At 43.5% G+C, this 24,057-nt stretch overlaps 1 protein-coding gene across 1 annotated transcript in view; it reads right to left on the bottom strand.

Moving 5' to 3' along the window:
• Window positions 1–24,057, bottom strand: part of LOC124594351 (glutamate-gated chloride channel-like) — a 180,465-nt gene that overhangs the window by 33,097 nt on the left and 123,311 nt on the right. Inside the window, exons 9-10 of the mRNA XM_047132721.1 lie at window positions 11,231–11,356; window positions 1,129–1,257 (exon numbers count right to left, since the gene is read on the bottom strand). Coding sequence (XP_046988677.1) covers window positions 1,129–1,257; window positions 11,231–11,356 — 255 coding nt within the window. The remainder of the gene's footprint in view (window positions 1–1,128; window positions 1,258–11,230; window positions 11,357–24,057) is intronic.

Raw genomic sequence — 24,057 nt, 5'->3', positions numbered from 1 at the left:
TTCATTGGGTGCCACCCACACGTTGGTGACAGAAAAATTACACCTACCCTGCTGGACCAACGTTGTTGGTTAACTTCACCCAGGTTATTTCACAATTCGGAGTGTGTAATTACCTCATAAGATATTATCGAATTCTTTACTGCAATAAATACGCCACCGCAACTGGCGTCTCTAATCTACAACAGCGATATATTTTCCAGTCTATAGTTAGGATTTCATTGCAATTCGCTTCCGGTTCCAAGAAGCTTCGATAAGCGATCATACTAATTCTGGAACCATACCATGGATGCTGCTGCAATTTACCATTTAACGTGCAAACATTTTCTATTTCCGACTAGCCAGGACGAACATTCTGTGAGAATAATGTAGCTGCCATATTTTCGGTTTCAGCAGGCAGTCCATCACTGGTCCCAAAAGGCCTTCCTCTAACATAAAAAACCTCCTCGTGTACACAACAAGTATTCCGCTACACGAATAGTCCTTCATTCGTGTATTTCAAGTCTGACCTGACAGCAGAGGTCGCGAAATTCGCACCCGATATCATCCCAGAATTGTCTGAACCTCGGGTTTAGACGTTTCTCTGTGCTCCAAACCAGAGGATCGTGATCGACTCTGGGTGCAGTGCTATAATTAGTGTGCAGAGCTTTCACCCCACGTGCGATACTTTATCTAATCAGAGCAGAATGGAGTATATAATTTCACATTCGGACGGGGGCACACTGAAATTTGGAGATGTGCCACTTTGAGTGGAGTACGAAGAACTGCTAGCTGTGTGTTATTCAAGTAAACAGTTCATGTACTTTCAGGGAGAAAATGAAGTATACATATAAAGGAGACAGAAATAGTAACTGACTGTTAAAAGACGGACGTTAATCATTTGAAGATCCATTTTATACATGTTTTCTTCCCCTCATTTACGACGTTGTATTGAAAACCGTAAGTACCGCAAGTTATTTTCCATGCACCTCGTATTTTTTTCAGAAATGAAAATGTAGACACCCAGACACGATAGCTACGTAATTAGAGAATAGTGCTTGAGGCGTGGTATATTATGTCTATCAGGAGGATGGTTTTGACGACGTAGATACAGGTAGGGAATTGTCTGTTGCAGCGGCCTCAGGCGCTCACCTTGCTGGACGCGGCGCTGCTGTCCTCCACGGTCAGGGCCGCAACTGCACAAGGTTGGTGAACCTGCTCCTTCGTCCTCTCTTGCGCAGTGTCTGAACGCCTCGTCTCCACCATCGCGATGTACTGATTCTGAAACGAACGCAACTACGTACTAGTCGGATTAAATATAAAGAAAGCATATTTTTACAGTATTCGTCATGGAAGTCTGCGTTATACGACATGAAAATTAATTTCATATCATTTTCTGCCAACTGTAAAACTTTAAACAATTAAATTAATTAAATATTTGAAAACATATAATTTTTAACTTAATTTTAAATTAATGGTTGTACACTCTGAGACACAGAAAATTAGGCACTATGAAGGCAACGGAATGGGACGCAACATATAATACTTCATTTATCAACTGGAATTCTACTTTGGTCAGCTCCTCCTTATTTAAGTCTTCCCTGAATTTCGGTAGTGCTGGATCTTCCTTCTGCTCACCAGCAACGTCATTTAATGCAGTGACGACTGAGATTTCATACACGCTGCTATTTTCTGCCTTGAAACGCAGTCGCCATACTTGTGTTTCCATCCATTTTTGCGTATAATTATGACGTCATACTCCTGAAGTCTGTCAGTCTCGCTAAACAACCCAACTGATCCTTCAGGTTAGTCAGCAAAAGTACAGAATGTAGTCTGCCAAATAAAAACGGTCAGAACCTGTTGACGGCCGAAACCATTGCAAGGCACTCTGTCTCGGCTGTAGGATAGCTTATCTACGACTTTAGGGGTACTCTGGAAGCATAATCTATCACCTTTCTGCACCTTACTGAGTTTTAAATAGATGTGCACCTATTCAATAACTGCTAGTGTCGGTGCCCTGCGCCGGCCAGAGTGGCCGAGCGGTTTTTACGCGCTACAGTATGGAACAGCGCGACCGCTACGGTCGCAGGTTCGAATCCTGCCTCGGGCCTGGTTGTGTGTGATGTCCTTAGGTCAGTTAGGTTTAATTAGTTCTAAGTTCTAGGGGACTGATGACCTCCGATGTTAAGTCCCATGACACAGAACTCGATAATCTATGGGTAAAATTGAACAGAGATCGCACTAGGCATGGTCGATGCGCAGACTCAATTTACAGATGGCGTGCTACATAGTTTCCGATTTGTGACTGTGGGGCTCCGAAATAGACACTCAAGCACATTAGAAATGAATGCCCCTTACGTTCACACCACGAGAGTTAGAGCAACGTCACGGAAGCTGAGCATAGAGCTCTTACATGGTGTAGGAACTTAGATATTGACATTTAGTTAGTTTTATATGTAGTTTTGTCTTTCTTTATTCTTATTATATAGATGTACTAATGTTATCTAGCTATATATCTCCGCATGGAATGGTGGCTCAGTAGTTGGCGTTGCTGTTTCTAAATCTTGGGCACCGTGTTTCACACCCAATTATTACTTTTATTTTTGTTTTTCGTTTATATACTTATGTATGTAGAAGATTGCTACGCGAACGTTACCTAATGCATATTTATATAACGTTGTTCTTATTCGTGTGATAATTGTATGTCATATGACTGAATAAAGAAATGAGAAAAGTACACTCATGCTCATAAATTAGGGGTAATGCTGATACATAGTGAAACAACGCTCTGGTGAGCGGATTGCAGGTTTAAATGACCTCGGGGTATGACCATGCGGTGCATTTAACCTGCGGTCGTCGCACGACGGCGCTGACAGCAGTTCACATACGCAGAGGTGTGTTGGTGCATGTCGAAGTGCGGTGCAGCGAATAAGTATGCAAACGTTTTCAGACGTGCTAATGGTGACTGTGTGTTGAAAACGGCTCAAAGAACACATATTGATGACGTTACGAGGGGTAGAATACTAGGGCGACAGGAGGCTGGTCAAACACAGCAGGTCGTAGCACGGGCCCTCTGTGTGTCACAAAGTGTGATCTCAAGAATATGGCAACGATTCCAGCAGAGAGGATACGTGTCCAGGCTCTACAGTACGGGACGTCCACAGTGTACAACACCACAAGAAGACCGATATCTCACCATCAGTGCCCGCCGACTGCCACGGAGTACTGCAGGTAGCTTGCTCGGGACCATACTGCAGCCACTGGAACAGTTGTCTCCAGCCACACAGTCTACAGACGACTGAACAGACATGATTTATTCGCCCGGAGACCTGCAAGGTGCATTCAACTGACCCCTGGTCACAGGAGAGCTCCTGAAGGCAGGTGTCAAGAACACACTACATTTTCATTGGAACAGTGGTCCCAGGTTATGTTCACGGACGAGTCCAGGTATAATCTAAACAGCGGTTCTCGCCGGGTTTTCATCTGGCGTGAACCAGGAACCAGATACCAACCCCTTAATGTCCCTGAAATGGACCAGTATGGAGGTGGTGGTTTGATGGTGTGGGGTGGGATTATGATTGGTGCACGTACACCCCTGCCTGTCTTTGACAGAGGAACTGTAACAGGTCAGGTGTATTGGGACGTCATTTTCCACCAGCATGTCCGCCTTTTCAGGGGTGCAGTAGGTCCCACCTTCCTCCTGATGGATGACAAAGCACGGTCCCACCGAGCTGCCATCGTGGAGGAGAACCTTGAAACAGAAGATACCAGGCGAACGGAGTGGCCTTCCTGTTCTCCAGACCTAAACCCCATCGAGCACGTCTGGGATGCTCTCGGTCGACGTATGGTTGCACGTCTTCAAACCCCTACGACAGTTCATGAGCTCCAACAGGCACTGTTGCGAGAATGGAAGGCTATACCCCAGCAGGTGCTCGACCACCTGATCCAGAGTATGCCAACCCGTTGTGTGGCCTGTGTACATGTGCATGGTGATCATATCCCACATTGATGTCAGGGTATATGCGCAGGAAATAGTGGCGTTTTGTAGCACATGTGTTTCGGGGCGGTTTTCTCAACTTCTCACCAATACCGTGGACTTACAGATCTGTGTCGTGTGTGTTCCCTATGTGCCTATGTTATTAGCACTAGTTTTGTGCCAGCCGCGGTGGGCTAGCGGTTCTAGGCGCTCAGTCCGGAACCGCGCGACTGATAGGGTCGCAGGTTCGAATCCTGCCTCGGCATGGATGTGTGTGATGTCCTTAGGTTAGTTAGGTTTAAGTAGTTCTAAGTTCTAGGGGACTGATGACCATAGATGTTAAGTCCCATAGTGCTCAGAGCCATTTGAACCATTTTTGAACTAGTTTTGTGTAGTGCCACGTTGTGTGGCACCACATTCTGCAATTATCCTTAATTTATGAGCATGAGTGTATTTGAAGATTTAGTTGAAATTCTTGTAGTGTACCTTGATTCGTAGTCAATTATAAGCTCCAATTTACGAGAAAGTAATCCGTTATGCGTGGTTTCCTGCGAAATTATTGCCAACAAGCGAAATATTCACCATTGTTAACAACATTTCTTTCCAGTGTGAGATTCATACGAAGAAACGACAGTGTGGCAAACCCTCTTCGCCCGTTTCTCTTGGTGTTCAGAATATCTGTTTTCCGAATGTTTCTTACGATTTGTATCATCCAATGGAATGCACCAAATCTTCCTGAAGAAGAAACATTTGAATAAGATATAAAATTAATATAAGAATTGATATGAGAATGAAATTCAGAATATGAGTATTTATAATGCCATACATACACTTATTATATAATACATGTGTGACACTTATCGTGAAATCTAGTTATAACTTTACAATTAATACAACGTCCTTTTTTTTTTTTTTTGTCGTCAGTCTACTGACTGGTTTGATGCGGCCCGCCACGAATTCCTTTCCTGTGCTAACCTCTTCATCTCAGGAGTAGCACTTGCAACCTACGTCCTCAATTATTTGCTTGACGTATTCCAATCTCTGTCTTCCTCTACAGTTTTTGCCCTCTACATCTCCCTCTAGTACCATGGAAGTCATTCCCTCATGTCTTAGCAGATGTCCTATCATCCTGTCCCTTCTCCTTATCAGTGTTTTCCACATATTCCTTTCCTCTCCGATTCTGCGTAGAACCTCCTCATTCCTTACCTTATCAGTCCACCTAATTTTCAAAATTCGTCTATAGCACCACATCTCAAATGCTTCGATTCTCTTCTGTTCCGGTTTTCCCACAGTCCATGTTTCACTACCATACAATGCTGTACTCCAGACGTACATCCTCAGAAATTTCTTCCTCAAATTAAGGCCGGTATTTGATATTAGTAGACTTCTCTTGGCCAGAAATGCCTTTCTGCCATAGCGAGTCTGCTTTTGATGTCCTCCTTGCTCCGTCCGTCATTGGTTATTTTACTGCCTAGGTAGCAGAATTCCTTAACTTCATTGACTTCGTGACCATCAATCCTGATGCTAAGTTTCTCGCTGTTCACATTTCTACCACTTCTCATTACTTTCGTCTTTCTCCGATTTACTCTCAAACCATACTGTGTACTCATTAGACTGTTCATTCCGTTCAGCAGATCATTTAATTCTTCTTCACTTTCACTCAGGATAGCAATGTCATCAGCGAATCGTATCATTGATATCCTTTCACCTTGTATTTTAATTCCACTCCTGAACCTTTCTTTTATTTCCATCATTGCTTCCTCGATGTACAGATTGAAGAGTAGGGGCGAAAGGCTACAGCCTTGTCTTACACAACGTCCTTATAAGCCTTAATTTGATAAAAAGCTTTCATGTAGTAAACTTCTGCGGACTTAGTAGGTAAATGAAAATAACAAAAATAAAATAAATGAAAAACAGTAATCTGGTTTCGATCGCTGGTCGCAAATTTAAGATGCCGTAACACTAATGATTTCGTCTATGTCGCCCGGTAAAAGTCGCATAAAGTACCTCGAAAATACGTCGAAAACTTTGACTGCCGTTTTTTTCAAAAACGACCGAGTATCTACGGATAAATCAAGACACGTACTCGCTTAGTTTGACCCCGTCTTTCACTAAGCGAAGTTCCTGGGAAATCGGGTGACAGCACTTGCCCTGTACTCCTCGTAAACGTCTTGACTGTTGACTGGAACTCGTCTCACTTGACGGCGGGATAACGGCGTCTTTAACGGCAAACAGCTGCCAAGCGAAGTCTTTCTTATACATGCTTGATAGTGCAGCCTCGTCAGTCTGGAGATTTGATCTTCCACTATCTATGACAGCATAAAATGTCTTCAAGGTCTCACCCGAGAACAACTTTAAGACTGCATTCGACTCAAACGAAAAATTCTAAAGGCCGCATTGTGTCGTTTGTAGTTATTCTTGCAATACATTTTCCTGTTGGCTAGACGTAAAAGGGTCGTTTCAAAATTCCTGCACAATGCGAATGAGCGACCGTTACAGGGACGTGATCAAGTCGAAATTCATTGTCAGTTGTGAGCGAAACTTTTGGCATGACGGTCGTGTGTGTGTTTGCTGGTTCTCGTGCCTTTGTCGTGAGTAATCCAGTTTTAAAATGGAAGCTGAAATCGAGTTATGTCAGATTACACCTAGTGACCAGCGTTCCTACAACGAAGTCGAATACCTGTGTGAAAACAACCCAACAGAAACTTACAGCGCTTTGAGAGAGGTGTATGGGAGTAGTGTAGTGGGTCACAGCACATTATATTGGTGATTTCCGCGTTTCCGTGAATGTCGGGTAACCACTGAGGACAACCGAAGAAGTGGGAGGCCGTTAAATGCAAGGGACTACACGTCTCAGGCTATAATTAATGTCATTTTAAGAGAGAATCGACGAAAAATGAGAGGAAATTACATATGTGGTTAGAACGTTCGTCACTTCAGTTTACATAATCATAAATTAAAAGTTAAAAATGAGAAAAGTTGCTACCAGATAGGTTCCTCGTAACGTGAGTCAAGAGCAGAAAGCTGGCAGCAAAAGAATCGCGGAAGAATTGGTTCAACGTTGTGGGACAGAAGGGGAACAGTTTCTGAAAAGCATTGTTGCACTTGAAGAAATCCGGATACGAGATTTTGAGCCAGAACTGAAGTCTTAGCCGTCAGAATGGAAAAGTTTCGACTCTCCACGCTCGAGAAATTCCGTTGACAACTTCAAAGGTGAGGCTGACGATGGTCTGTGCGTACGACATGAACAGACTTATAGCTACAGATAGAGTGCTCCAGGAGACGTCCATAACAGGCGCATACTACAAGTTGTTTCTGCGAATGATCAGCACCCGAAAATTCGTCAAAGAGAGCCTTACATTCTTGCAACTGGAGTCCTCATATTGCACGATAATGCAAGATCGCGTATTGTCTTACCAGTGAGAGGCAGTTCGACAGATATGGATGGGAAATACTTCCCCACCCGCCATACAATCCTGATTTGAGCCCAGAAGATTGATTTATTTCCCAAATTGAAGGAACCACTTCTTGGGAAGCTTCCAGTGAGGTGACCCGGCTAATCAGAAAGCTCAACAATGGACGTGCCCTGTCCGGAAAGCAGAATCTGCCAAAACGTTGGGAAGCTGTTATAATCAAGAATGGAGGTTATGTTGAAGGCCTGTAAAAATATTTTGTAAAGCAAATGTTTTCTGCAGTTCCCTCTGCAGAACTTTTGAAATGACCTTCGTATTTCTTATTTACGACCTTCGGCACAATCACTTTCATATGTTGGAATACAGCCTTCTTTAACTGACGACAATAAGCACTCGACATTATGGGAAATGAGGCACCTGAATCCACTAGCGCTTGGACATACTGGACGTTGATGACGGCATCAATGAGATTTCCTGACCTCTTTGTGGCTGTCGTCCTTGGAAGATTTTCATTTCTGGTGGCCTCGTCTCCGTGAAAGGTGGCCGTGCTTGGTTTTCCTGAATTTGGAGGATAAAAGAGGTGTTGGTACCTCTGTACAGCTTGCCGGGAAGAAACCTTGTCCAGGGTATGGCGACGGGCTTCGTCGCATAGGTCAACGATAAACTTCTATAGTTGAGTCGCGCGTATAAGACTGTTGAGATGGTTGACACAGTGAAAAAATATCCGGATGTTGTTTCTTTTCCTCAAAATATCTGTTCTCCTGCAGACTGCTTTACTTGGCGGAGGATATGGTTGTAACTGTGTTGATCAGACGATGGAGTATCGTTTGACGGTTGTGGCATGCGTCGGAGTTGGCCTAGTCCATTTTTCATGGTGTGATTGTGATCGGTTATTGGTGAAGATTGGTGCTACAGCTCTTCTTCGACATTCTCTATTACCTTCTGCAATATGGGGTCGACGTTCATGGCTGGTACCACTTTTGTACTGGGCCCAAAATTTCAGGCAGCCATTCACGGCTCTATCTCGTCTCTCACCATCTCGCGTATGAGAGAGGCGAGCTTGTGGACGTCTTCCACAACTGCCGTAGGGACCACATGGCAGTCACTCACACCTGTTTTGTTCGACTATTTTTCTGTTACATTTCCTCGATTCGGTGGTTCCACTTTATGAATTCCTGTGTAGTTGTGGAATCCATAATCAGAAGAACTTGGTACTTGAATTTTGCGAATTCTTTCGTCAAGTGTGAGCTTTTGTCGGTTTCCATCATATTTATTTCACATCGTGGTAAGGGTTAAAACATTCTGCATGTACGACTGTGTCGTTTCCACATGAGGATGGATCCTGTTCTTCAATTTTCTTTCGCTAAACGAACTTGTTGCTGATTGTCGTGAAACGTTTTCCTCACTTCAGTCTGGAATTTGTCTCAGCCATTGAACTTCTCTTTGTTATTCTCAGACCACTGCTGGATAGCGCCGTCCAAGTAAAAATACACATTTGCCATATTTTTCATGCCATCCCACGTAATGTGTTTCCTTTAGCCCTTTCATCGGGTCCTGAACAGCGTCTCTAGAAGACACTTGAACATCCACTGTATAATCCTGAAGTCTCCCTATGCGATCCCTTAAAAAAGGCCTTGAAATGTCGACGATTCCTATCGGGCAAGTTACAGATTTCTTCACGCAGCGGGACACGGTGTTTTACCAAACAGGTATATTCAGCCTCGTACGTCGATGGGATGATTGCCTCGATGCTCGTGGAAATTTTACCTGACTGGCATATCAGTTCTGTACTGTATAGTGTCTGCAAGGAAACTTTTTGATCGCCCTTTATACAAATACAAATATCGAGTACTCCAGAATACTGGTATTTGTACAGACATCGAACGTTACAGAGTATAAAAACATTAAGATAGTTCAATAACTTTCCAGATATGATAAATACTAACTAACAAATAACCTCTTCTACTGGTTGCCTATAAAAGAAGCGAGCATTTAATCTATGCGTCTAGAAGAAATAATGCGATGGCTACACAATTCAGCAGTACCCGTAATCTCAACGTCAGTATAAAGACATAGATTACTGATCAGCGCACGTAACACATTTCCACCGAACTATATGATTCAAATAGTCCAATCCAATCCATCCACCATAGTTTTTCTGACTCCATAGAGGGCGATAAAAATATGAATTCGTGCTTCCGTCCATGTCAGGCAAATAGTTCGCAGATGAACATTCATTCATCCGCCCACCACGAATTTAAGAGAACGCATAGGTCAAGTGATCAGTCAGTGTGTTCCTAGAGTTTTCACAGTGTCACAGTATGCATGTCACCACCAGCACAGCCAGACTGGACATAGTACTGGTTTAGTCAGTAACTAGATTAGTTTTTAATTAAGAGCATTGCCACGCATCGGACTCGTCATCATACTAAAGTTAAGTATTTGTAAAGTTCTTTCAACTAATTATCGTTAAATATTTTAATCCGTGTTGCCTTAAATTTCTGTTTGTACCTAGTTGCCTCAAAGTTAGCAAACCACCTCAAATTCTATGGTGAGAGGTTCTGTTCCTGACACTTCATACGGGGTGCCAAACTTATTTGGTGAACACAATATACACCACCGCAAAAAATTGGCACACCTGGAAAGACGACGTCGATTTCGATCCTATGATGGCATATACCAGCTGTCCGCCCCGATAGCTGAGTGGTCAGCGTGACGGATTGCCGTCATACGGGCTCGGGTTCGATTTCCGGCTGGGTCGGAGATTTTCTCCGCTCAGGGACTGAGTGTTGTGTTGTCTTCATCATCATTACATCCCCATCCGGCACGCAGGCTGCCGGACCTGCCCCGCAAGGGGCCTCCCGGCCAATGATTCCAAACGCTCATGTGATTTCATATACCAGCTGGGGCTAATAAATGTTCTGATCATGGTCAATGTCGCCCGCCAACAATTAGCGTAATAATATTGATACCAGAGCGCAATTTGTGTCTACCCTTTAACAGGGAATGCTCACAGCCACAAGGCTCAGTGTGGTGGAAACTGTCATTTCTGTTCGTCTCATTGCTTGTTTCTTTCAGTTGCCTTTCTTTATGTTTACTGTCTATGTTTCATCGAGCTATGTTACTTGGTACTGACATATCGCACGAAAGTTACTTCCGTACTTATGCTGCGCACACCAGTGTAGAAGCAAAGAGTGTGCGATATTTGGACTCATAGTTTACTGGAGAAACGGTAAGGGAATTTCACCGTTTTGTCGGAATATACCAGTGGCTGTAGACGTATCTCTAGAAAGAATAGATTTAGTCACCGCTACTAACGCTGGAAGTAGGTTCCTGCTAACATGTAAAAATACAGAAAGTTCTTTCTGGGTCTCTCACATCACCAGTGAAAATCTCTTCTTCTTCTTTAGGTTCTATTCGTACGATAGTTGATTAGATATTGGTAAGTTGGGCTTTTTAGTTTTCTGTTGTTGATTTTCTTTTTTCGTTACCTGATATTCTACATTTTTTAAGGTACAGTTAACTGTAAACTGATTGAAATAATGAAACAACATTTACTGTGAAAACTTTTCTAACACATTTTGTTGATCACTACCCGTTTTAGACAAGAAGTTAACAGAATTAAACAGCAAGACCTTCCGTGTTGCAGACGTAGCAATTAGCGCCCTGTTCCCTCCTCCCCCGTCCCTCTAACCACCACTCTTGGCAGAAAGACAAACATTCTTGTAATGTTTCAGCGAAGACTAAAAGGTACAAATGGGCATAAGAGACGGACGTGGCAAGCCATTAAAGGAAAGTGATGCAACTGATACGCATGCAGCACGGGGACTGAGGAGTTCGTGCTTGGGAGCGTACGAGTACCCACCTCGGAGGCCGCTGGGTTGCTGTGCACAGAGGGCAAGTCCGCAGCCAGCTGCCGCCTCTTCTGCAGAAGCAGCTCTGAGCTGGCCACGTGGCTCGCGAAGGTCGCGCTTTCCAACAACGGGCCCAGCTGGTTTCGATGACAGAAAAATTCGTTATTACACTCTAGAGCAGAGTACAGATTCTGTAAAATTTTGTTAAATTAGTACATTATTGTGGAAACGTAGCAACTGTGAACGCCAACGGTACTGTTTGTCTGCTCTTCCTCGGTGCCTATCATAAATGTGTGTCAAGGTAAATACGCAGCGCATCACAAGGTCAGCAACCGCAAAACGCTTTTCATTGATGGAGCTAGATTTTAGATATGGATTTTCCGTACTTCTAATGCATTTCAAATACTAATACTAGTACTGCACTGCACTAAGGTATTCCGCACACAGTTTTGAGCAAATTATCTGTCATGTACTGCAATTCATTAAGACTAATTACATTTGTTTCAGGTGTTGTTGAATCCTTCAGTGCGTCAATAGCAAGCGGATGTTTTAGGGAAACTTAAACGTATAGGGCTGCCGGCGAAGGACTTTGAATGACTGTCCAGATATCGAAACTTCCTGATGTAACTTTCAAGGAGTGTGCAGGAATGTGCCCGGTAGCGTGAAAATATCCATGGTTTTTTCCAGTCATTTGTAAGCTAATATATATAATGTAAATGTCGTGTGACTAGGGCCTCCCGTTGGATAGACCGTTCGCCGAGTGCAAGTCTTTCGATTTGACGCCACTTTTTTTTTCATTTTGTTCGTCGTTGCTCGTTGTGTTTGGTCGATGCGGACGTCACATGACATCCGTTCAAGTTCGTTTGTTGACCCTTCCACTCAGTTTTTTATTACAGAGGCCAACCAGCTCTCTGACCGAACACGCTGAGCTACCGTGCCGGCGACTTTGGCTACTTGGGCGTCGATGGGGATGAAATGTTGATGATTAGGACAACACAACACCCAGTCCCTAAGCGAAGAAAATCTCTGACCCAGCCGGGAATCGAACCCGGGTCCTTAGGCTTGACATTCTGTCACGCTGACCACTCAGCTACCAGGGGCGAACTTATAAACTAATTAAAATGACCTGGAATTTTTTCCTCTATGAGGAGCAGTCAAATGAAAACGAGACCAATGGAAAAAACTGCCTATTGTTTCGAAAGTAATCGTCATAAGTGGTAACTGTGAGACAGGACGGTCCGGTTTCATGGAAAAATATTTGTGGTTGACTAAGGAATTGTGATTGCAAATCGACATTCAGAAATGTCTTTCTTCGCAGGGGAAAGGGGGGGGGGGGAGATCGGTAGTGTATGGAAGATGTGTAGGGGCTTCGAGCGAAACGCCTACAGCATAGCCGAAACAACGGGCACACCGGCTGGGCAAAGTCTATGAACTTTCTCTTTGCCTCCAAGGGGCCGCTGCTCATTGTCTTTCTGGCTCAAGGGACAACAATTTACGGACAGCGGTACGTGGACAAAAACTGAAGCACGCCATGAAGTCCAAGCGGACGGCATCACTACGTTGCAGGATAACACCCACCCACTTGTTGCCAACGTTGTTTCGACTACGCTGCAAAGTTTGGCTGGGAAAGTCTTACATATCTCCCACACAGTTCCTATCTATTCCCATGCGATTTCAGCGTTTCTGGAGCCCTGAAGAAAGACATTCGTGGCCCTCTGTATGCTTCAGACGAAAAGGTCCGCGTCAGCGAATAATCAAGGTTCCGTATAACAACCACAAATATTTTACCATGAAGGGATGATCGTCTTGTTTCACGGTGGGATAAATGTATTACAGCTACGGTGGTTACTTTTGGAATAAGTTACAGTTTACTTACATTTTTTAATCTTTCTCGTTTTCATTTGACTGCCGCTTATAGAACATAGGTAACAGTGACATGACAGGAATTAATTTGGATTGGATTGGATTGTTTGGGGGAGGAGACCAGACAGCGAAGTCATCGGTCTCATCGGATTAGGGAAGGACGGGGAAGGAAGCCGGCTGTCCCCTTTCAAAGAGACCATCCCGGCATTTGCCTGGAGCGATTTAGGGAAATCACGGAAAACCTAAATCAGGATGGCCGGACGCGGGATTGAACCGTCGTTCTCCCGAATGCGAGTCCAGGAATTAGACCGAGCTGTTCGCGCTTGCATTTACTGAACACTTCACCTGCATTTTATAACAGTGTAATGGCATCAACTGTATGAAAAGCACACCAGACAAAAAATTAGTCTCATCCAGCAGACATTACGTTAGTATCGTCTTAACACCGCCTCTTGCCTTGAGTACGGCCTTACTTTGGCGAGGAAGAGATCCCACACGGTTCTTCAGGTGTGCAACATCTAGCTGAAGCTGCTCATGATGGTTGGACTCTATAGAGCCACGCCGCTAAGCCAAAACATTACGACCACCGCTCACCGCGGCGTTGGATGCCGGCTGGTGGCGTTGCAGGCACATGACGCGGTGACAAAAGCATGTACGAGGGTAAGTCATTTATTATCCGCAATTTAGTTATAATTTTGTTTATTTTGGTAGTACTGTCGTTTTACGTTGATGACGCATACTTTGTTTATTTGTTGTTATATCTTTGCAATTTTCAAGCTGCTAGGTTAGTTTCGTTATCGCTGCCGTGCTGTTAATCATGGCTGCTCCGCTGTCTATTTGCACTAAAGAAGAGCAACGTTCAGTGATTCTTTTTTGTGCTCGGAAGACGTATCAGGGGCCGAATTACAGTGTTTTACCACAACGGAGTGTCTACAAATGGATTGAAAAATTCCGAAATGGTTGCACAAGTGTTATGCACGATGAAGGAGCCGGTCGACCGTTTACCGCCACGAATAAAGAAACCATTGAGCGTTCACGTGAAATGATTCTCTTAGACAGACGATTAGTTATTGACGAAGTGGCACATCATCTGCAAATTAGTCACGCCTCTGCCTTCGAAATCATCCACAAAACATTTGGGTTTTATAAAGTTTGTGCAAGATTGGTCCCAAAACAATTCACACAGTTGCATAAACAAACGCGCTTGGACATCTGCAAAAAACATTTGAATCGCTATGGTAACGAAAGGGAAAACTTCTTAGATAGGTTCACCACTGGTGACGAAACATGGACCCATAGTTACGAGCCGGAGAGTAAACGGCAGAGTATGGAATGGAAATATCCAAATTCGTCGTGCAAAAAAAAAAAAAAAAGGTTCAAGACCCAGCCGTCCGCAGGAAAACTGATGCTTACGGTTTTTTGCGACGCATAAGGTCCAGTACTGGAACGTTATGGGGAAAGGGGCACAACAATAAACAGTGTACGTTACAGTGAGATGCTTACTGCTAGGCTAAAGCCTCCAATTTGAAGGAAACGCCGAGGATTGCTGTCAAAAGGTGTTTTTGTGTTGTTGCACGACAATCCCGTCCGCATAGTGCTGCCCACACTGCTGAAACGTTCCAGAAACTCAAATTTGAAGTACTGGATCATCCTCCATACAGTCCCGATCTTGCCCTTCTATCACTTGTTTGATCCACTCCAACAGACAATAAGGGCCGTCGATTGGCCACGGACGAAGCAGTGAAAGAAGCGGTGCATTCCTGGCTCGCAGCTCAGCCGAGAACCTTCTTTTATGAGGGAATCAAGACGCTTGTACAATGATGGACCAAGTGGCTATTTCGAAAAATGATGTTTTTGTAAGTTTCCTATTTGATTACAATAAAATTTTATAATAAAATTTTATAACTACTTTGCGTTTCACAATTGATTTACCCCGGATGGGAAATCACCCTAGTGAACATATGGGCTGCAAATGGGGAAATCCATTGAAATAAGCGACTTTGACAAAGGGCAGGTTATTACTACGCAGAGTCTGTGAGCGAGTGTCTCGAAAACGGCGAAGCTGGTCGAATGTTCGGGTTCAACTGTCGTTAGCATCTACGGAAAGAGGTAGAAGCACAGTGAAACGACCACAAAGGCGCTAAATGGTTGGTCGTCTACTACTCTTCACAGAACGTGGGGTTCGGAGGCTTGACTGCTCTGTAAAGTAGGATAGTTGGAGATCTGTGGCATCTCTGCCGAAAGAGCACAATGCTGGTGCACGCAATAGCGTTCCGGAGCACACCGTTCATCGTACATTGTTGAGTGTGGACTTCCTCAGCAGACCACCACTACGTGTTCTTATTTTGAGGCAACGACATCGCCAACTACGCAGTGGGCATGGGACCATTGGGATTCGATCGTCGATCAATGGAAACCTCTCGGTTCTTCGGGTGAATCACATTTTTGCTACACTAGGTCGATGGTCGTCTCAAACAAATGCCGTCATCGAGGCGAACGGCGGATCGAGACGTGCAGCGCGTGGGACTTGGGGAAGTAATCGAAGACACGCTGGCAGCTGCGAATCACCGGCATCCCTTCATGCCAGATGTCTTCCCCGACGGCGATGTCGTGTTTCAGCAGTATAATTTGTTTCACAGCCAGAAATGTGCTGCTGCGTTTTGAGGAGTGTTGTATTGAACTCTCGTTGATGTCTCGGCGATTAAATTTGCGTGATTCTATCGAATCCATCTGGCTCGCTACCGGCCGCCATTACCGCAAATCAGCTGCCCGTTATTTACGCGAATACATGATTTGTGCGTAGACATCTAATGTCACATACCTCCACAAACCTGCCAAAAAAATTGTCGGATCCCTGATACGCAGAATCAGTTATGTACTTCGTTCCGAAGACGGATATACGAGCTATTAAGCAGGTGGTCATAGTGTTTTGGGTCATCAGTGGACATACTATTCCAAATAATCCCAGACATTTCCTCTTGGTGAAGGTTGCCAGATTTAGCCGGCCAGTCGGAATGAGATAGAGTGCCGCTGTGTTTCTCATCTCAGGTACGTGTACGTCAGTCCTGCGAACAAGGCTCTTGTGATCCTGGAAGATACCAGTGTCCACAGAATACTCAACATTAAAAAGTAAAAGAAACAGAGTTGAAATAAACGTCTCAGTTTGTTCAGAGTTACCTGAACGGTTAGGCACAAGTAATGGTACACAAAGCACAAACAAACATCAGAGAAGCTCATTCCACTTGAACTTCGTCCTTCACGCACTGCAGGTTAAATGACTCATTAGTCAGTCGGTGCGCTCGACACCTTGCAAACAGTTCGCTACGCAGTGTTCCCTCGAAATCTGGTTGAGATGGACCTGCTTTCACAGACGGCAACAATTCCTGTCGAGTTGAAGCCGACTGTTACTGGCAAAGCGTACCACTTGCCTCTGGCCCCTTTCGGTTAAGATCTTTTTTAGGCCGTGTTTATGGGGTGCGAGAGATACACTATTTCATGTAGATACGCTGTTGATAGATCAATAAATCAGGTAACTTCAATCGTATTGAGGTCATGGGAACTTCCAAAAGCTTATTTCAGCTATTCTATCAGGACCTTCACGTCGATCCCACTTAATGCGTTGATTTTACACACTAACTGGCACATTCGTAACAAAGCTAGCAGAGTGCTGTTTTAAGCGGGTGGGCAATGCTTTACGTGGTGAGCTTTTATGGTGTTTTATTGCGCAATACCGTACATTTCTTGTGCAGAAGTGCCTTAAAATGTAAAACCTCGCCACACCAGTCACAAGAAATTTTTTTACGTGCAAATATCCTTGTCAACAAACCATCTATAGAAGTTCTTTCTCCTGGATAAATCTACTTCCTTGCATTCTTTTCGCACACTACATATTATATGGTCTGGAATGGACGAGTTTACGAGGCTTCTTTCATAGCTGATCCCACGTTTACGCTTATTTATTGCTAAAGACAAAAGTATGACAATCTCGGACGAAGACTTGGTAGGAACTACGACGTCACGAAGTTTGTGGGCAACACTTCGTGTAATTGTTTGTCTTCACATATTACTACTTCAAATAAATTCGTGCTTCAAGACAATACTTCATAATTCTGTCTCTAATCTGCCGCACTTCAAACAATAGAACAACAAACAGAAACGTCTTACATCCAGTCGCTGGAAACGCTCGGAGGAAGAGCCTGCACTGGCTGCAAAATTGTCCCGTCGACACTTGCAGCTGCCAGATTTCCACAATTTCTTTAAACTTCAGTATTTAGGTTCACATTATTTTGCATTATGCAGCAGAGAAAACGTGAAAATGAAAAATAAAGAGACATGTAATTTTCGTCTTCAAGAGTGAAAGGTTGACGTTCCTGCAACATCGTTAAAACCAGAGACGAAGTATTCGCTCAGCTACAGATGAGCGAGAAGGAAGAGAAAGAAATTTAGATCATTCGTAGCATCACATTTCAAATGATTCCTGTCGCTTACCTGATTAATTCACGGACCTTCTTTCTCTTCCATACAGTGCTGTTTCTCCGCTACAATCTCAGGAAATTATATCTAGATTCAGTGCAAGTAGTTGATTAGAGTTGGACCGTGCTGATGTAGAAAATGTCCTTTGCCTGTAACAGTGTACGGAAATTCTGTTCCTTCTTGATTGATTCCTAGATTTGACACTAATTCCGTATCTCCTACTACCGAAATTTCACTTTGAGCGAGTCTTTGCTCTCCTTTCTATGATTCTTTGTAACATTCATCCTAGTTTTTTGATTTTCTAATTATTTGTTTTATTTTTTACGCCATCCCGGACTCTCCGCAGTGTATGCCGTCTACTTCATCTAATAGATTTCCTCGCCCTTCTTTACGTCAGTGCAAAAGAACTTTACTGCTAGAAAATCTTAACAATGTTGCCTATTTCCCTTGAGCTCTCACTCACGATCTCAAATTTTCCTTCACTTCCCTTATTGCTTCCTCGCCATACAATTTAAACAACAGCCTGCCTTGATGCCTGACGTCCTTTCAAGTTAAACTTACTTCAAAGGCCATCAGACATGGCATGTTGTTGTTTAACTTGCATGCGTTTCCAGTTTTGTTACCGTTTCAGAAGTATTGTGGAGTGTTCATGGGCCTCTATAGTGTTATCTAAATCGTTTAAAAACTGTTGATGCACTATCAAGACATTTAAATTGTAGCGGTACATTGATTACAGGCTCCAAGTGACTAGTGGATGCTGCATGAAGAGTACAGGGTTATTACAAATGATTGAAGCGCTTTCACAGCTCTACAATAACTTTATTATTTGAGATATTTTCACAATGCTTTGCACACACATACAAAAACTCAAAAAGCTTTTTTAGGCAATCACAAATGTTCGATATGTGCCCCTTTAGTTATTCGGCAGACATCAAGCCGATAATCAAGTTCCTCCCACACTCGGCGCAGCATGTCCCCATCAATGAGTTCGAAAGCATCATTGATGCGAGCTCGCAGTTCTGGCACGTTTCTTGGTAGAGGAGGTTTAAACACTGAATCTTTCACATAACCCCCCAGAAAGAAATTGCATGGGGTTAAGTCGGGAGAGCGTGGAGGCCATGACATGAATTGCTGATCATGATCTCCACCACGACCGAACCATCGGTTTTCCAATCTCCTGTTTAAGAAATGCCGAACGTCATATGGAAGTGCGGTGGAGCGCCATCCTGTGGTACGTTTAGCTCCCTGCTTGCTTTATTCGTCGACTTCCGCGGGCTACGCGTTAAACTTGCCCGCACGCGTTCAACAGTTTCTTCGCTCACTGCAGGCCGACCCGTTGATTTCCCCTTACAGAGGCATCCAGAAGCTTTAAACTGCGTATACCATCGCCGAATGGAGTTAGCAGTTGGTGGATCTTTGTTGAACTTCGTCCTGAAGTGTCGTTGCACTGTTATGACTGACCGATGTGAGTGCATTTCAAGCACGACATACGCTTCCTCGGCTTCTGTCGCCATTTTGTCTCACTGCGCTCTCGAGCGCTTTGGCGGCAGAAACCTGAAGTGCGGCTTCAGCCGAACAAAACTTTATAAGTTTTTCTACATATCTGTAGTGTGTCGTGACCATATGTCAATGAATGGAGCTACAGTGAATTTATGAAATCGCTTCAATCATTTGTAATAGCCCTGTATAATTAATTTTAGCTTTTCCTTACATCTAACGTCTCATTCCACTATACATTAAGACTTTATTATCGAGTCTTATCAGCTGTATCAAACGCTTATACCTTTAAATATTTATTGTGATATTTTTCCGACAAATATTAACGCTAACAGTCGTTAGTGGTCCTCAAGTAGCCGTTTTCGAACAAAAAGTATGCCCAGAATAAATGATAATGCCTGTATAACAGCACTCAACTTATCCAGATGGAAATGCAAACCCAGAAATGAAAAGAGACAGTATTATCTCGTATAAACGCTGTATTTGCGTCGTTTATTTTATAGGATTCAGAGGGATGTTTCCGTTCCCAACGTTTCATCCCTTACTACTGGAGACAACCTCAAAGGCTACAAAGGCTAGTTCCAGATTTAAACTTCCATCACGTCTGTTAAATTGTATGAATATATAACTGCCTTCAAAAAGGAAAAAGGCCTAAATTAGCAAAATACAATTTGACTACTCTCACTTGTCGTTCTACGTACACCATACTTTAATAGCGCAGGGGAACTTTTTGTTACATTTAATATCTCCTAGCTCAGATTTATGCTTTCATGTATAACGTTGTTATATTTCGTCGAAATGACCTCCCAAAGCCATAATACCACAAAACAGCACAAACGTTTAGATGACATATCCAGGTAAGTGTATAGGGGCCTGAAGATGGTGCCAATGAGGAACCGTAACTGCTAATAAAACAAAACGAAATAAAATAATTTATAAAATTACGACTGTCGGTATTTATTTTCGTTAAGTCTCAACAAAGAGTCCGAATATAGTAACATTTTGGCTTACTATACATATAATATCCTTACAATACGTCTATAACGCTACAGGCCCAATAGCCGTTAATGCCAGTTTCCTACCCATTCGATAAGAAGATCTACGCAACCGCACTGCTCCAACGTAACACGCCAAGTCGTAAAGAAAACCTGTTGCTGAGCAGACAAAGAGAGGCATACGTTTGTTTTTCTCAATATGAAGTCATAACTGAAATATACAGGGTGGTCCATTGATCGTGAGCGGGCCAAATGTCTCACGAAATAAGCGTCAAACGAAAAAACTACGAAGAACGAAACTCGTCTAGCTTGAAGGGGGAAACCAGATGGCGCTATGGTTGGCCCGTTAGATGGCGCTGCCATAGATCAAATGGATATCAACTGCGTTTTTTTAAAATAGAAACCCTCATTTTTTATTACATATTCGTGTAGTACGTAAAGAAATATGAATGTTTTAGTTGGACCACTTTTTTCGATTTGTGATAGATGGCGCTGTAATAGTCACAAACATATGGCTCACAATTTTAGAAGACAGTTGGTAACAGGTAGGTTTTTTAAATTAAAATATAGAACGTAGGTACGTTTGAACATTTTATTTCGGTTGTTCCAATGTGTTACATGTACCTTTGTGAACTTATCATTTCTGAGAACGAATGCTGTTACAGCGTGATTGCCAGTAAATACCACATTAATGCAATAAATGCTCAAAATGATGTCCGTCAACCTTAATGCATTTGGCAATACGTGTAACGACATTCCTCTCAACAGCGAGTAGTTCGCCTTCCGCAATGTTCGCACATGCGTTGACAATGCGCTGACGCATGTTGTCAGGCGTTGTCGGTGGATCAGGATAGCAAATATCCTTAAACTTTCCCCACAGAAAGAAATCCGGGGACATCAGATCCGGTGAATTTGCAGGCCATGGTATGGTGCTTCGACGACCAATCCACCTGTCATGAACTATGCTATTCAATACCGCTTCAACCGCACGCGAGCAATGTTCGGGACATCCATCATGTTGGAAGTACATCACCATTCTGTCATGCAGTGAAACATCTTGTAGTAACATCGATAGAACATTACGTAGGAAATCAGCATGCATTGCACCATTTAGATTGCCATCGATAAAATAGGGGACAATTATCCTTCCTCCCATAATGCCGCACCATACACTAACCCGCCAAGGTCGCTAATGTTCCACTTGTCGCAGCCATCGTGGATTTTCCGTTGCCCAATAGTGCATATTATGCCGGTTTACGTTACCGCTGTTGGTGAATGACGCTTCGTCGCTAAATAGAACGCGTGCAAAAAATCTGTCATCGTCCCGTAATTTATCTTGTGCCCAGTGGCAGAACTGTTCACGACGTTCAAAGTCGTCGCAATGCAATTCCTAGTGCATAGAAATATGGTACGGGTGAAATCGATGTTGATGTAGCATTCTCAACACTGACGTTTTTTTAAATTCCCGATTCTCGCGCAATTTGTCTGCTACTAATGTGCGAATTAGCCGTGACACCAGCTAAAACACCTACTTGGACATCATCATTTGTTGCAGGTCGTGGTTGTGGTTTCACATGTGACTGAACACTTCTTGTTTCCTTAAATAACGTAACTATTCGGCGAACGGTCCGGACACTTGGATGATGTCATCCAGGATACCGAGCAGCATACATAGCACACACCAGTTGGGCATTTTGATCACAGTAGCCATACATCAACACGATATCGACTTTTCCGCAATTGGTAAACAGTCCATTTTAACACGGGTAATGTATCACGAAGCAAATACCGTCCGCACTGGCGGAATATTACGTGATACCACGTACTTATACGTTTGTGACCATTACAGCACCATCTCTCACAAAGCGAAAAAAAGTGGTCCAACTAAAACATTGATATTTCTTTACGTACTACACAAATATGTAATAAAAATGGGGGTTCCTTTTATAAAATAAACGCAGTTGATATCCGGTTGATCTAAGGCAGCGCGATCTAGCGGGCCAACCACAGCGCCATCTGGTTTCTCCCTTCAAGCTAGACGTGTTTCGTTCGTTGTAGTTTTTTCGTTTGATGCTTATTTCGTGAGATATTGGGCCCGGTCATTATCAATGGACCACCCTATATACATATATTCAGTGCAGCTTACTGTAGCTCATAACCACCTCACACTAATATCACGCCCTCTACCCACAGTAGTGTCAAAACGCAATACATCAGACAATAGTCTGACCTTCACATACAACTTCCAGCGACCACTTCCCGGCCAGCAGTGTCTACCTGCTCGCAGCCACAACAGAAAACACACTCCAACTAACTGCCGTTCCCTCGTTTCGAAATCTAGCCTGCCCACGTAAGGCGACGGTATTCAACGTCTGAAGCTGACGAGCTTGAAATACCACAGGCGAAGATTCAAGCGTAGCCGATGTGCGGAAATCATCAATGTCTTGCCGATACAAAAGCAAACGTGCGTGCTGGAAATAGACATGTAAATAAATGGAACATATGAAAGATTGGTGATTAAGACAGACACCTTTCAAATTGTTCAGCATTTTATGTCAGTTAAATATTACCTAACTACGTCTTTATGGCCAACTAGGATGTCTTCCGCAGTGGGAGACTGAATGTTAGCGACGGAAACATGAGTTAGACTACGTCCTATTGTCCACACAATTGCCGGCCGCGGTGGTCTAGCGGTTCTAGGCGCTCAGTCCGGAACCGCGCGACTGCTACGGTCGCAGGTTCGAATCCTGCCTCGGGCATGGATGTGTGTGATGTCCTTAGGTTAGTTAGGTTTAAGTCGTTCTAAGTTCTAGGGGACTGATGACCACAGATGTTAAGTCCCATAATGCTCAGAGCCATTTGAACCATTTTTTTCCACACAATTAGTGTCACCAAAGATATGAGTACTGGGCGTTTAATTACAGACGCTTCCGTCGCTGTGGTCCATGTTGTTCGTCACATCTGAGAGAAGTCTGTGCGAGGACTGTTTAAGGGCCATGGGTAATAGGGACACTATTTCATTGAACTGTCGCATTCTTCAAACACCACTTCTGTTTTATACTAGAGAGCAGTGAAAGTGGAGGCTGAGGGAGGTATGTTAATGCTTCCACCCGCTCGTTTATAACTGCCAATGAGAATCATTTGGCCTAGTCTGGCTTGATCCACGCCTTTAAACACACACTTCTGGCACAGAATCCGTTCTATCATAGGTGCCGTCCACGCAGCATCTAGTACCAAACGAACACCGGTCAATAAATTTTATGCGGGAATACTGCGCTTCATTCATACTGCTGCTGGCACGGCCATGCAACACTGCTGCTACCCACTGTCTAGTATTCGCTTGTGTGTCCCTTACATGTAAGTGTACGTCTGCGAAGAGAGCAGTGACTTTCACCAGGTAGTACTGCTATCTTTGTTTACAAATTAAGATGACTGAATTTCAAGACACAAAGATCCAAACAGAGGAAGCCCTATACAATGTTTGCTCTGCCTTAAAGACAATACCAGAACACACGAAACTTTATCGTCACCGCAGAATACAAGAGATGTGTGTAATATTTCACTACGTACCGTAGATATAAAATTTGTAGAAGATCGGGCAATGCAAACTTGTGGTCAAGAAACGAAGCTTTAGTCGCCAGAAAGACGTGGATCGTCGTACTGTATTAGAATGTTGTGACCTAGGCGAGTGAACTACAAGCCAAAAGATATTAGTTGTTTTACACAAGACTGCTTTCACAGGGACCTGCCATTCACGTTAAAAACTCTAACATCTTTGGGATTCAAGTACAGAAAATGCAAAGAAGGACAATATATTCTGCTGGAGAGTTCCGATAATGCAGCAGCTATATTTCGTTTTCTGAGAAAAATAAATCTCAGGAAAGAAAAGCGTCATTGGCCTTTCATTTGTACCGATGTGACCTAAATCGGAATCACACCAGAAAGTACATCTGGCAGGTTTCAAAAGGCAACGACGTGTTTAAAATATCGACTGGCAAACGAAACGGATT

This window comes from Schistocerca americana, chromosome 1, assembly GCF_021461395.2.
Source record: "Schistocerca americana isolate TAMUIC-IGC-003095 chromosome 1, iqSchAmer2.1, whole genome shotgun sequence".
Taxonomy (NCBI): Eukaryota; Metazoa; Arthropoda; class Insecta; order Orthoptera; family Acrididae; genus Schistocerca; species Schistocerca americana.
This window is presented reverse-complemented; position numbering and strand designations above follow the sequence as displayed.